The following is a 14,310-nucleotide window of genomic DNA, read 5'->3' on the forward strand; positions in this document are numbered from 1 at the left end:
ATTTCCACCTTCCACACTCAATACTATCTCGAGAATGTTAAAGATTATGCACTTTGAAAAACCTTTAGGGAGGAGGTTTCTGTGGAAGCTCCTTAACAACAACAAAAGTGTAAAGCAACATGAAAAACATAGAAAAAAAATGCCTTGTCAAAGAGCATCAAAACAATTATATCATGAAATGAAATCGTTATTTGCCCACTATCTCAAAGAACAAGCTCAAACATGAAATAAGTGAGTAGAGTTAGTGGTTGAGGCGAGCAACTAACATGTTCCCATCTCTTCATAATACTATTTATATGGTGGATTGTAAATGTACTGTTTGTTGTGCTACGATTTAAGTCTCCAATTCTATACAACATGAAGTTGCCCATGTGACAATTTATTACAATGAAATGTGTCATATACATTGATGAGATTTGAGGGATGGGGTAACGTTGTAAAGTTCCATTCCCCACTAATTCCCTATTTTTTACTCTGGTTCCAAAATTTGCTCAATGATTAACATCCCTAATATATTTGCACATGATAGAAGGTGTAAGAAGAGAACAAGTCTTTCCCTTATCTGTGTCTATCTAGTATTGATGCTAAAGGATGATCCATTGGCTTTGAATTGTTTACCATATGACCAATGATGGTTTTAGAATCACTTATTATTATGAGGGATTGCACTCTCATTTCTTTAAGCACTTTGAGCCCTTGCCACAAGGAATAAGCTTATGTCTTGTTGTTGGGAGTGATGCTAAGACCTCATGCACAGTAAGCTACAAATGCTCTTCAAGATCTGTAATGATCCCCCACACTTCCACCCCATAAAATTTCATTAACCTTGTGCTCAAGGCCAAATCCAAATTGAGTTGTTTGGTGGACTTAAACTCTATAAGTAATTTGTTAAAGGGTGAATAGTAAGACTTCTTGGGAGGTCACCCATCCTAATACTACTCTAACCTAAATATGTTTAATTACAAAATATAAGATCTAGTGCATTAATGTTCTTATGATTGCACCATTTTAAAAGAAAAACATGGAGTGTATTTTGATTTTTATATATATTATATTTAATATAATTTTTATGAGTAAACATAAAATCACTGATTTTACTATATTTTATGGATAAATATTAATTAAATATCTTTATTAATATATAATATTAATAGATAAATTAAAACACTGGAAAAATTATAATTTAATAACTTAAAAATTAAATATATGTTTTACTTGTAGTAAAATGTGGAAAAAAACAACTTTATTTCTAAGCATTTGATGATTTATATATCAGATGTTAATATTTGATTTATGTATTCTCTTCTTATCACCGCTTGGAACTCCTATCAACTTTGTTTGTAAGCATTTAATGATTTATATACCAAACTCAAATTAAGATGTGATTGTGGGTTCTTCTTGCATGATGAAGCTGACAAAGGAGTAGAACACTAGAGTAAACTTGAAGATTTGGAAATGTTCATGAACTATGATAATCACGTGGGGCCATAGAACACTTCATTTGTTTTAATTAAAAATCAACTTAAGATAATCATTTAACCAAATGTCCACAGAAAGTACCCAAAAAGGGTTAGAACATCCTGTAGTTGCAGTTGTAGTGTGTAAATACTGTTTTGTATCAGGTGCTATATGGCCCTGCCATTATCCCTGCACATCTTAATGAATGAATGGAAGGCGTTGGCGTTGGTAATCTTGCTTGGAATTGCAGTGGCACTGGCATTGGGATTGAACGATGTACGGAGTTTTTGATGAACCAGGTCTTAACCATTGACCTTATGAAAGAGGCAGAACCCCTTCTTCCTTTATGACGTCAGTGATTAGAAAGAGGACAGGGGGCTGCTGCAGAATAGGAGTGGTAGAGGTGGTTGTAGGGGATTTTGAACTGTTCGATTTGTGGAAGCTATAAAATTTGAGTATGGGCCGGAGTAGATTGCTACCATTTGCTAGAAGTCTGGGCTTTCTGGATCTCACACTTTGAATATATATAGAGATATCCATCCCAATCTGTGTTCATCCTGTGAAAGTGGTTAATATAAGGAGGAACAGGAATGATCAAACAAATACTGGGCAGGCTTCCTAGAAAGCCTTCCAAATCAGACAACAGCAACAGCAATACCCTTAGCAGTAACCACGTCAGTAGTGATGTGGGTGCAGCAAGCAACGCCACATCGGCAGGAAGAAGTGGGTCTTCGGTAGCTTACAGCAACAGCAATGGTAGCAGAGAAGGAGGGCATAGCAGCAGCAACAACAACAGTGGTGGTGGTGGTGCAGCAACATCGTGGCCCAATGCAGGCAAAAAGATGTCTTCGGCGGTTTTCCCAGCGAATGGTACCTATGAACCCTTGGCATCCTTCAGAGAGGTACCCACTTCAGAAAGACAGAACCTCTTTATTAGTAAGTTGAGTCTGTGCTGTGTTGTATTTGATTTCAGTGACCCTAGTAAGAATACCAGAGAGAAGGACATCAAACGTCAGACCCTCCTGGAACTTGTTGATTACATAACCTCTGGCAGTGCCAAGTTCACTGAGCCTGTCATGGAGGAAATCACTAAGATGGTCACTGTCAATTTGTTCAGAACCCCACCCCCTTCATCCCATGAAAACACAGGCGGCATGGAAGGATTTGATCCGGAAGAGGAAGAACCCACAATGGAACCTGCATGGTCACACTTGCAGATTGTGTATGAATTTCTCTTGAGATTTGTGGCTTCCGCCGAGACCGATGCCAAGATCGCAAAACGATACGTTGATCACTCATTCGTGTTGAAATTGTTGGAACTCTTCGACTCAGAGGATCCCCGCGAAAGGGAATACCTGAAAACCATCTTGCACCGAATATATGGGAAGTTCATGGTTCACAGACCCTTCATCAGGAAAGCCATTAATAACATCTTTTACCGGTTTATATTCGAGACCGAAAGGCATAATGGAATAGCGGAATTGCTGGAGATTCTGGGCAGTATTATTAATGGGTTTGCATTGCCGTTAAAAGAAGAGCATAAGCTATTTCTTGTGAGGGCTCTGATCCCTCTTCACAAACCCAAGTGCGTTTCTATGTATCAACAGCAGTTATCCTACTGTATCACTCAGTTTGTTGAGAAAGACTTCAAATTGGCAGATACAGTTATCAGGGGATTACTCAAGTACTGGCCAGTCACGAACAGTCAGAAGGAGGTGATGTTCTTGGGAGAGTTGGAGGAAGTTCTGGAAGCTACCCAGGCAGCTGAATTTCAGAGGTGCATGGTTCCCTTGTTTCGGCAAATTGGACGTTGCCTCAACAGTTCCCACTTCCAGGTAATATGTTTTCACATTTTATAGCCAGACGATCTGCTGAATATGTAGGTTAGTTGGGCAATCGGCTGGGCAACTGGTTTTGACTCTGGTTGCCAAAAAATTAATGAATTTTAAGTTATTTTTTAGAATCTTTATAACGATATATTGATTTACAGAGATATAGATTTGCACCAGACTACACATTTTGCTCGATTTTAGACCGCATCTAAAAAAATGTCAAACTGAAGGTTTTTCTGTAATGAAGGTTTCTATCCTTTATTGCAGCTTATTGCATCAGTAGTAATCCTTGTGATTTTGGAAGCCTTTAGGCATCATAATTTTTGAAAAGGGTTGGAGCCTGAAGGTCATCCTTTCTAGTGCCCCAATAGGCACCTTCATTTCGGAACTGTGCTAAATTTAACATCCTTGTATCATTTTTATTCTCTATGAACTTTCTTTGGTCAAAAGCAATGAGTGCTTATTTTTAACCTCTGAAAAGCCATTATTGAGCTAATTAATGGTGGCATTCTGGAGGACTAAGTGGGCCGGAGGATTTTCTGGAGGATTTTCTAGTGGAAATCTTCCGAGGGAAATAATTTAGTTTCCTGGGTTTAAGATTTTTCTGGTATAAATAATCAGTGTAAATTGTTTCCAATTTCTGTTACGGTACCCTTTCACTACTGACCAACTGCTGCAGAAACTAAAATGTCATGCCCTCTGTTTTCCCTGTTTGATGAAGCGCATGCATACAATTTGCAGTTTCACATTTATGCATTCTTTGAATACAGATTTCATTTCGTAAGCGGGGGCTAAATTTGCTGGGAAACATTAGAGATATTGCCAAAGGTGTAGCTGGTGCTCAATCGATATGGGGTTGTTCTTCTTTGTAATTCAGTCCCTATCATTTGGATAACTTACAAAGTTGATATTAATTCTCTCAATCAACGATTATGTTGATGGAACTGTTTGGTTTACTTTCAGATCAGATGTGCTTTGCACAAGCCTCATCATCCTCACATCCACACAAACAAATATCATTTAACTTTCATTTTGGTGCCATTTGCCACATGCCATTTGTGCTAGTTTCTTGTTTTGCAATCATCTTTTCTCCCCAGGCTCTTAAGAGTTTTTTTTAAGACTTATTTAATTCTATTTTTTAGCTGCTCTATTTCATTAGCTGGATCCTGCATATACAACGCAGCACACCTCTGATTGCTTTTAGCAATTGGTAGCAGATGTTGGCAACTCTTGTGCAATGGAGTGTAATTTTTTGTCCATGGGAAAAATCTTTATATTTGATATTTCAAGTTTGAAATCAGAATATACGTTAGACTGCCCTTTTAAAAGGTACAAAAATAAGATGCCTCCGAACAGCCTTGGACCAGTCCACTTTTTCTGTCCTATATCTACTTATTATGGTCATCCTAGGCTTTCTTTTAGGCACCCTTTGCAAATTTTCAGAAAAGCCTAATTCAGCACTAAGGTTCTTTAGGAATTAACATAAACAGATGAGCATCCAAACAAAGGACTAAAGTCCTTTCAGCTCCAGCATCAATATATTCTGCTCCTTTCTGGTGCCATTTTCAGATGAACGCATAATGCAAAGATCTCAGCTCTATTGTTTGTACATTCTCCAGCAGCATATTTTAAAAGGATAGTAGCCCCTGACCCACACGTACCTGGGGTTCCTTGACAGGCCCCATCAAAGAATTCTCCGGGCTTCTCATAATCAATGTTTGGATCTCTGTGTCTTTTCTAGCAGTGGCCTTCAACTTCCTTCAAAAGAAATTCTGGTTTTATGTCCTACTTGTGCAGTAGTCATATCAATCCAGTGAAAGATCTTGCTGTTCCTTGAAAGCCAAATTTCCCCATAATACAAAGCAGGGCAAGGCCTTATAGGCTATTTCTGATTTATCGATTACAAGGGAGGTGTAATAGATTCTTTATGTTGTGCCAAATTATCTAATGTCCTAACAATTTAGAAATAAAAAGAAAATATCTTCAAGTTGAGATATAAAAGCAAAGGTGCTGTGCCCATTTGTAAGATTTCTAGCTGGTTTAACTCGACTAAGGCAAAACGTTGGCCCTCCTGTTCCTCTTAGCTGCAAAAAGTCCTAGTTCATGTCAATGCAAATGACTGGCAAGTTTGTAATTTAGGGTCCTAGGCACCTATGCTGTGGCATGCTGTCTTGGAAAAGTGATTCTGAATCACTAAAACTCAGCAACTCACTTTGAATGTCAATCTGCCAAGTCAACAGTGGGAATAGTTGAATGTTCTTCATATTCAAAATAATGGTTTATTGTTTGTCAATGGATTTTTTCAGTCCTTTCATATCCAAAACAATGGCTTATTGTTTGTCAATGGATCTTCTCAGAAAAAATAAGATTCTTATTTTCATCTGCCCTTGTTTGGAGATCTCCTATTGGGAAAAAACAATTCATCATCCCACTTTACATTCAAAGGAGAACAATGTACATCTCCAATAAACATAATTTCTTTGTTGGTTTTGGTAGAGAGGTTGCGTTTGATGCTCCACCTTAGTAATTGATTTGATTTTCTTAAAAGTGCATGCCAACTTGTAATCTTTTGTTTACCTGACCAAAGAGGGGGATGCTCACAATTTTTTTAATTCTAATTTCTAACCATACAAGTGCAATGAGCGTATATTCAGCAAGTAATCAAACTTTGTTTTCTAAATTATTGCCTTATTTTTGAGATATGTTATGTTTGTGCTGGAGGAGGCAAAGTTCTTCATAGTTTATAGAGGTTACCAGTGACCACGGTGTATAGTTTTGATGTTAATGTAAACAATGTTTCTTTGAGTTCTATTATGTTCTTCAGATGTCAAGTCTCTCCAATATTTTTGTAACTTACTCATAACCATGAGGCGCTATGTTGTCATTACTTTAACAAGACACGTACGTGATGCTATTTGTTGTTACATTATTTGCTTTGTTGTATTGGGTTCTTGTGGTTGTAAAAAAAATGATCTTGGTTAAAGATCTGGTATCACGGCATTGCTTAAAAGATATAATTCTGGATTACGTATTGGAGGTCTATGATCTGCCTCTATTTCTTGTCAGGGTTCCTTTGCGTTTTGCTGATAGCTTTCCTGTACTCTTTTTGTCTCTTGTTCAAGAAGTTGATCAAACTATTTGCTTTTCTGCAATCTTCCTATCCTCATTATGAGTCTAGTATCTGTCAAAACTGGTTTCCACATTGTGTTTCGGTCTTACCTCTTTGCCTCTTTGTGGAGATTTGCACTTTTTGCCTTCTCAACTCACTCGGCCCTGTAGCCTTTTCATAAAATTGAACAGATGTTCCTCCTCTGCATGTCCTTAATATCCAACATTAATGCTGAAAATTGCCTCAAAACTTCCCTTGGAATGAGGGGAAGTGACTGGTGAGTTTCACTGGCAAATGCAGTATGTAGGGAAAAAATTCAATAATATAGTACATTCTTACTAATATACATTACTAACAGTACATTAATAATATTAATGGTAACATTAGTAATTTATCATTAATATGATTTAACGATGTATCATGATACATTAATCATGTATGATATTAGTGATATTAACAATACATTATCATCATTATTAATGTAGATCCCTTTTTTGGCCTTTTTTATCAACCGAAAAAGGATTTTTTGTGCCCGGAATGGTGAAAAAGAAGCTACATATCCATTGGATTGGCAGGTACCTATACAAATACATACAATTGTTTATCAAACAGCTTTTATTGTTTGTAAACTTTTAATTCATTCTTTAAATGCCTAAGATTGAAAAATAAAAACAGATGGAGGAAACGGATCTGCACATCTGTTCATCATTGTTTTACAAATTTTATTCATTTTTTTAATGTCCCAACATTAAAAAAGAATAGAGAAAGAAACAAGATTTTTCTTCCGCCAATGTTTCTTTGTATTTTTCTATCATCCAGAGTAATAGATAATATAATTTTATTAATATCCAATGAATGACCACAAATGTAGGTGAACATGACTAGAAAATCATGTTAGTGAATACAAATAGGAGTGCCAAAGCAGCTCCTATGGCTATGCCATTAAACAGAGAACCAAGTACATGGCTAAAAGAAAGAGACACAAAATGATTTGCGAAGGGCAGTGACATCAAAAATATGTCAAAGTGTGTTAGAACTGGAAATTGAGGCAGAAGGAGGGGGAAGAGAAGAACCTCAATTGAATAATCAATCGTTGTGAAGGGATTGATGCAATGTCTGAGATTGTTGTTCAAAGAATACCAAATGCTGAGGGGGCCCGACTGCGCAATCCTAGGAGGAATCCTAGAGGAAGCTTTAGATCAAGAAGGTCCATGATGCCTACCAATCAAGGTCAGGGGGGAGAAACTCCGATTGGATCACTCACTGCTTGAGGGAGCCTAGAGAGTAGTCCTCTTAAGTATAGGGAGTCTGGTCTAGTCCCTCCTAGAGCTGATATGACTGTTGAATTGGTGAAGTTTAGCCTGGTGTTTGGGACGAGAGTTCCTCAAATATCTCCTGGAAAACATTGAAACAACTGACCTGTTGAGGGGGATGTGGGGAAGGAGGAAGTCAGGCTTCACTGATCTGATATTTGATGAAGCCTAGATCTCAACTCGTTCCCTGTTGCCTTGAGCTTACAAGACAACATGGAAGGTGGTGATCCTCTTGAATGGCTCTGGAATGCACATGCAGCGACTATGATATATGCCTGAAAACCCCTCTCAGAGAAAAAGCTAAACATCTTTGATCTGGATAACAGAAAAATGTGGAGACGGAGCTACTTGAATCCTGGTAAAGATAGTAAGCATCCTCTGATATCATAATAGATGGGACAACTGATGAGGTGTTCCTTTGACTCTATCTCTTGTAGGTGGCAAAGTTGACAAATCATATGAAGGTGAGGGAGGTAGTGATGGGTCTCAAAGTTGATGACAATTAAACTGAAACTGACCAGGGGGATCTTGAGGGCATGCATCCAGCATTTGCTGTATACTAATTCACAGGGTTTGTCGAACTTCTAGGTTGAAGTTCGAAATTCAGTGAACCCCAAAGAAAATTTCAAGTTTGTTCTGGTTCAATGAGGTTTTCCGCTGCCAGCTGCTTCCATGTGTTGTTGTGGGTTTTAACCAGAGTTTTCTATGTGCCTTTGTGAGTTCTGTGTCTCTTTTCTATACTACTGATGAAACCAGTTTTAACCATCGGTCCTCATCTCTGTATTGTGGTGTTGTCAATTAGCTGCACTGGGCAACTGTGCCTTCCTACCTGCGGTCCTGTGGCGATTGTTGTGATTCACTAATGGCGACGGTCACACCATCATGACTAACAAGTGCCTGCTCACAGATTACTGTCCACAATCACAGGTGGTTATTTATGATTTTTTTTTAAATTTTAAATTTTTATATTATACATAATTTATTATTGTATATATTTTATATTATAATTATATATATTTTATATTACTCTCAGTTAATAATAGTAAGTTTACAGTAATAAATTATAAAATTATATAAAATAAAATTAATAATTTGTCGCATCAAATATACAACGTACATGGAATATAAAATATAAACATAAAATTATTATAAACTTACAATGAAATATATATATATATATATATATATAGAGAGAGAGAGAGAGAGAGAGAGAGAGAGAGAGATGAAAAATGTATATGGCCTTTGTGAGTTCTGCGTGTCTTCTCCATACTACTGATGAAACCAGTTTTAACCATCGGTCCTCATCTCTGTATTGTGGTGCTGTCAATTCACTGCACTGGGCAACTGTGCCTTCCTTTCTGCGGTCCTGTGGCGATTGTTGTGATTCACTAATGGTGATGGACACACTGTCACGACTAACAAGTGCCTGCTCCACAATCACAGGTGGTTATTTATGATTTTTTTTTTTTTTTAATTTTTAATTTTTATATTATACATAATTTATTATTGTATATATTTTATATTACTCTCAGTTAATAATAATAAGTTTACAGCAATAAATTATAAAATTCTATAAAATAAAATTAATAGTTTGTCGCATCAAATATATAACGTAAATGGAATATAAAATATAAACATAAAATTATTATAAACTTACAATGAAATATATATATATATATATATATATATATATATATATATATGTATAGAGAGAGAGAGAGAGAGAGAGAGAGAGAGAGAGAGAGAGAGAGAGAGAGATGAAAAATGTATATGGCGGAACCTTAGATATATATATATATATATATAGAGAGAGAGAGAGAGAGAGAGAGAGAGAGAGAGAGAGAGAGAGATGAAAAATGTATATGGCAGAACCTAAAAGCCGAATCTCATCTGAAAGTCATTGGAAAATTTGAACCTGAATCGAATTTAATCATTACCAACCCTGAACTTGAAACCAAACCATTTGACTTAGGCTGTATATGCAAGGCTGACAATAAGGCCATCTCTTAAATGCAGAAAGCACGCAAGTCTGACAATAAGGCCATCTCTTAAATGCAGAAAGCACTTGGAAGTTGGGATAGAAAGCTGCCATCTTATGGCAAAGGCCTTCTGGAGTTGTTATCCAAGTGACCTGAATGTACTGTTTGTAGATTTCTCTCCAATCACCCTGTTTAGGTCCTGTTTAGATGGCTCGAGGTGACTTGGAGTGTCTAGAGGATCCCTAAGAGTTGGAGTGATCAGGTGAAATGGTCACAGATTGAAGTAACTTGGAGGCCTCTTAAAACCATCAAAGGATACCCCTAGGGCTGGCCTACAGAGATAATAGTCTCGGAGGATTAGAAAGCTAGGTTGGGGTACCAATTATCTTTGAAGTTCCATTAGCTTCAATCCTTTGAGAGCACATTATTTTAAAACCATATAATTTCAATGTTTAGCCTTTCAGTTGTTAGTAGCATTGTTCTTTTGGCTTTGGTAGTGCATCTTAACTTCTGGTTATTGCAAATTCTCAGTTTTTGGTTACAATGGTGATTGTGCTTCTGCCTCTTCCTGGGCATGTCGTCTTAGAGGGCTATTGTCATGCCCATAGCTGGTTGTGCTTTTAAATTAATGCATCCTATTTTCTGTTAATTCCTACTTTTTTGGGGCACCCTCATTGAGATTCGTTTTTTGTATCTTCTTCATTTTAGATGCACTCCTTACTTATACTACTAGCATGATCAATATTCTTTGTTGTGTTTGTGATTGTTAGTTAGTCATACTTTTGCTCCTTTTACATCTAGTTTTATTGTACCTAAGTATCTCATATGTCAGGGTGATAGGTCACATGCTCTTAGGACCACTGTTATGCAAAGTGGTGCTGTTAATTGTTATGTTGAGCTTCCAACTATTTGTCAATTTTGTGTCCTTTGTCTTCTTTGCTGGTTGGATGACCACATTGGGTACGCTTTTTTTTTGATTTCCAAATCAGGTTGTCTGTACACAGATCCTTGTATTTGAAATGCGCAGACTTAATTATCTTATGTCATCTTTCTCTTTAGTATTGTACAAAGTAGATGCCTTATCTGTTTACAATTTCCAGTGGACTTAAGTTGCATTTTTTGGCGAGTATGGCCCCATTATAACTGTCATAAAACATGGCAAGCAGTAGCTCTTAAGACAGTTAATTTACTAAATTATGTTTGTGGAATCCTTTCAAATCTAATGCTCTAAGGAACATGTTTCAACTTGTGTGCACCTACCCTTCTCTCAGAAATGTTATCTTTTGATTCTGTTGACAGGTGCTTTCTACAGTCTACTATGAGTGAGATGTGTAATGTTTATGTTCAACGCTGAGCTGACGTGTGATGTTTAAAAAATAATTTTAATGACAAAAAGTATTTCAATGTCGGCCTTAAATGAAAAAGCTTAAGCTTAGACACACAAACACACACAAATATAAAGATGTTAAAAATAAAACAAATTTTCACAATGTTAAAACATTTCTGTGGCTCACATATAGGCAAGGGGGGATTAAAAAGCATCATGTTGCAGCAAAGACTCAGATCATTTGTATCGTGCTCAGCATGTATGGTGTAGCTAGACAAAGCTATTGAGCAACTTCAAATAAGATATTAGTGTAGGGGGATTAGTAATCTTTGTGTTTCTCAGCAATGACTGGGATCTTTTGAATCCGTTGACAGGTGCTTTCTACAGTCTATTATGAGTGAGATGTGTAATGTTTATGTTCAACGCTGAGCTGATGTGTGATGTTTAAAAAATAATTTAATGAAAAAAGTATTTCAATGTCGGCCTTAAATGAAAAAGCTTAAGCTTAGACACACAAACACACACAAATACAAAGATGTTAAAAATAAAACAATTTTTCACAATGTTAAAACATTTCTGTGGCTCACATATAAGCAAGGGGGGATTAAAAAACATCATGTTGCAGCAAAGACTCAGATCATTTGTATCGTGCTCAGCATGTATGGTGTAGCTAGACAAAGCTATTGAGCAACCTCAAATAAGATATTAGTGTGGGGGGATTAGAAAGCATTGTGTTTCTCAGCAATGACTGGGATCAGAACATAAATTTTTAGAAAAGATAACAGACACACACACACACCAGCATGATCTATCTTAACTTGGGATCTTTTAAGCACAAGAGATTTGCATCTCAATTTCTTTTTGTTCTGGTGATTAATGAATCCAGATTTAAGATGGATCTACGCTGGTTCTCAATGGTAGTTATTATTTTAGTGGAACATCTCCTGCAAGGTTGCTTGCAGTAACATTCTATACAGTGAGGCAACCTGCATGCAGCCAGATTATGTGTATAGGCAACTGCAACTGGTCTATATTTTTGAGATTTAAGCCACACAGATAAGACAAGATGACTTTTAATGTGCATGAATGACCAAAAAGGTCGGTCACTGGGCACTCAAAAGTAAAGGAAAAAGATCACCTGACTTGTGTAACCTAGAATTTGTGCAGATAGGGAAGGTTTCTGAAATGCATTGTGAAGATTGGGGTTGTCATATTACAAACATTCTAATTATATAAATTTGAATGCTTTTAAGACTCAAAACAGTTTTTCTTTGAATTAGGGCATCCTACCATGAAGATTTTTGTGAGTTACGTGCAGATAATTTTATTGAAATTTTTTCCCATCTCTTTGCTTGTAACAGTTACAGGTTGATATTTGGATAATGTTTATAGTCTATTTCCAATCCCTCTTTATGACCATTTAACTCTTCTATACTGTTTAATGACTGAATGTGCTAACAGCAACGTTGTGTAGGGAGTTGGAACTTCTCCTTTTGATCTCATAATTTTCAGGTATCAAGACATTTGGATTCACAATTGTTGCAGATAATGTTATAGTCGTTTGCTAGCTGTACTGTTCAACTGGTTATACATCCAATTCAATTCATCTCTTTTCACTGACTCTTCTGTAGGTATTGAAATATTAATAAGGTCTCGTAGCTTGTTTTGTTCTTATTATAATGCATTGCATTGTTAATCCACTGCATCCATAATAATGATGACTACCAAGCATGCGTATGTGCTCCTTCAGTGCTTGTTTTTACTAGCTGGATGGATAACACTATAAACTTCATTGTATATGGGATATCTCTGTCATGTTGCGAACATTGGCATCGGGATAAAATCGGCAAGGGTTCGGAAAACCAAAAAATTGTAAAAATCTGGAAAATATCGGTAAATAATCGGCAAACATCGCCAAAATTAAAGATACCATAAAATATCTTTAAAAATCGGCAAACATCGGCTAGGCCAAAAAATCGTGATTTCGAGATAAAATCGAGATGTTCGCAACACTGGGACTCACATGTTATGTAGTCCTCGCTGATATAAAGGGCCTCCTGCTAACTAAATGGTTCTGTTATAAGAATCACATTTTTTATCACTTGTGTCGGCTCCTAGATAGTATATTAAATATTCTATAATGGTAATATGATATATCATGTATTATAGAGCTTAAGAAGTCATGAATAGGGACTATGTGATGTTATGTTAAAGGAGTGGTAACATAATAAATTGACTCAATTAGTCTCATCCCTTTATAGTTACATAAGTAGTTTCCTAACCTACGTTTCTCTCATTGTATGTATTGACTTTTACACACATGGAATAATATCAAATTTCTCTCTCTTGCGAGTATTCTCTGCAACTTTAATATGGTATTAAAGTGAAGAAAGATCCTTGGCATATGAGAGGTCAAAGCCCAGTTACTTAGGTTATTTGAGGAGGCATGGTGAGGAAGACAGTATTGTGGGCACATTAACATAGGGATGTGCCCAAAGAGTTTGGCCCACATGGAAGTGGTATATAGGGCAGAGGACAATGAAGGCGGATAAAGCAGAGGCACTCCATGTGAAAATTAATAAAAAGAAAGACGGTCGATAGGGAGGGAATATTTTGAAGCAACAAGAAACATACAACAACAATGACTTGTTAAACAATGACAATCTCAGACAAGAATGAACTTGATACCTAACAAGCATGCACACATCAACAAGCATGACAGGGTCTTTATATTCCCTTAACAGTTCCCTTTCCCTGTAGTGGTCGGATAAATTTGACCCACGTGGGTAGTCGCAATAGTAATTTGGCATCTCCTCAATAGCAATGATGTGATAGGTATGATCCATGGGGCAGTCATGAAGATAGCCTGGTGGCTCTGCAGCAATGCAAGGATAATCCGATGACAGAACACAAGTATTCATCTGACAACAAAATTTATCTCCTGGAGGCTGGAGTTAGGTAGAGTGGGATCATTTGAACAAACTAACATTGTTTGAATGGGAGAAGGCAGATTGGTGACTCTGTTTGCCCCAACAGTAAGGTAGGAAAATGATGACATGTAGGGACAGGGATGGAAAATAGCAGGGAAGGTTAGATGGGCTGGCAGAAATGAGGATGTTCAACGGTGGCAAAAATTGTCTGAAAAGCAGTTTGGTCTAGCAGATGGGAAACTTTACAGGTGTAGAAATTTATGGGCAATGTTAGCAATGAATGTTAGACAGTCTGGCTTGTTGGAAAACTTTGACAAGCATATATATATTGGCAGGTTGGACAGTTCTAATTAGCAGCGGGA

The 14,310-nt window shown here is 36.8% G+C and overlaps 1 protein-coding gene across 1 annotated transcript in view; it reads left to right on the forward strand.

Annotated features, from left to right (window-relative positions):
• Positions 1 to 1,538: 1,538 nt before the first annotated feature.
• Positions 1,539 to 14,310, forward strand: part of LOC149142279 (serine/threonine protein phosphatase 2A 59 kDa regulatory subunit B' gamma isoform-like) — a 94,882-nt gene continuing 82,110 nt past the window's right edge. Inside the window, exon 1 of the mRNA XM_089449362.1 lies at positions 1,539 to 3,293. Coding sequence (XP_089305488.1) covers positions 2,049 to 3,293 — 1,245 coding nt within the window. The 5' untranslated portion in view covers positions 1,539 to 2,048. The remainder of the gene's footprint in view (positions 3,294 to 14,310) is intronic.

The sequence above is a fragment of the Pinus tabuliformis genome, chromosome X, assembly GCF_031772625.1.
Source record: "Pinus tabuliformis cultivar Carrire ecotype Pingquan chromosome X, CPIR1, whole genome shotgun sequence".
NCBI classification, from domain to species: Eukaryota; Viridiplantae; Streptophyta; class Pinopsida; order Pinales; family Pinaceae; genus Pinus; species Pinus tabuliformis.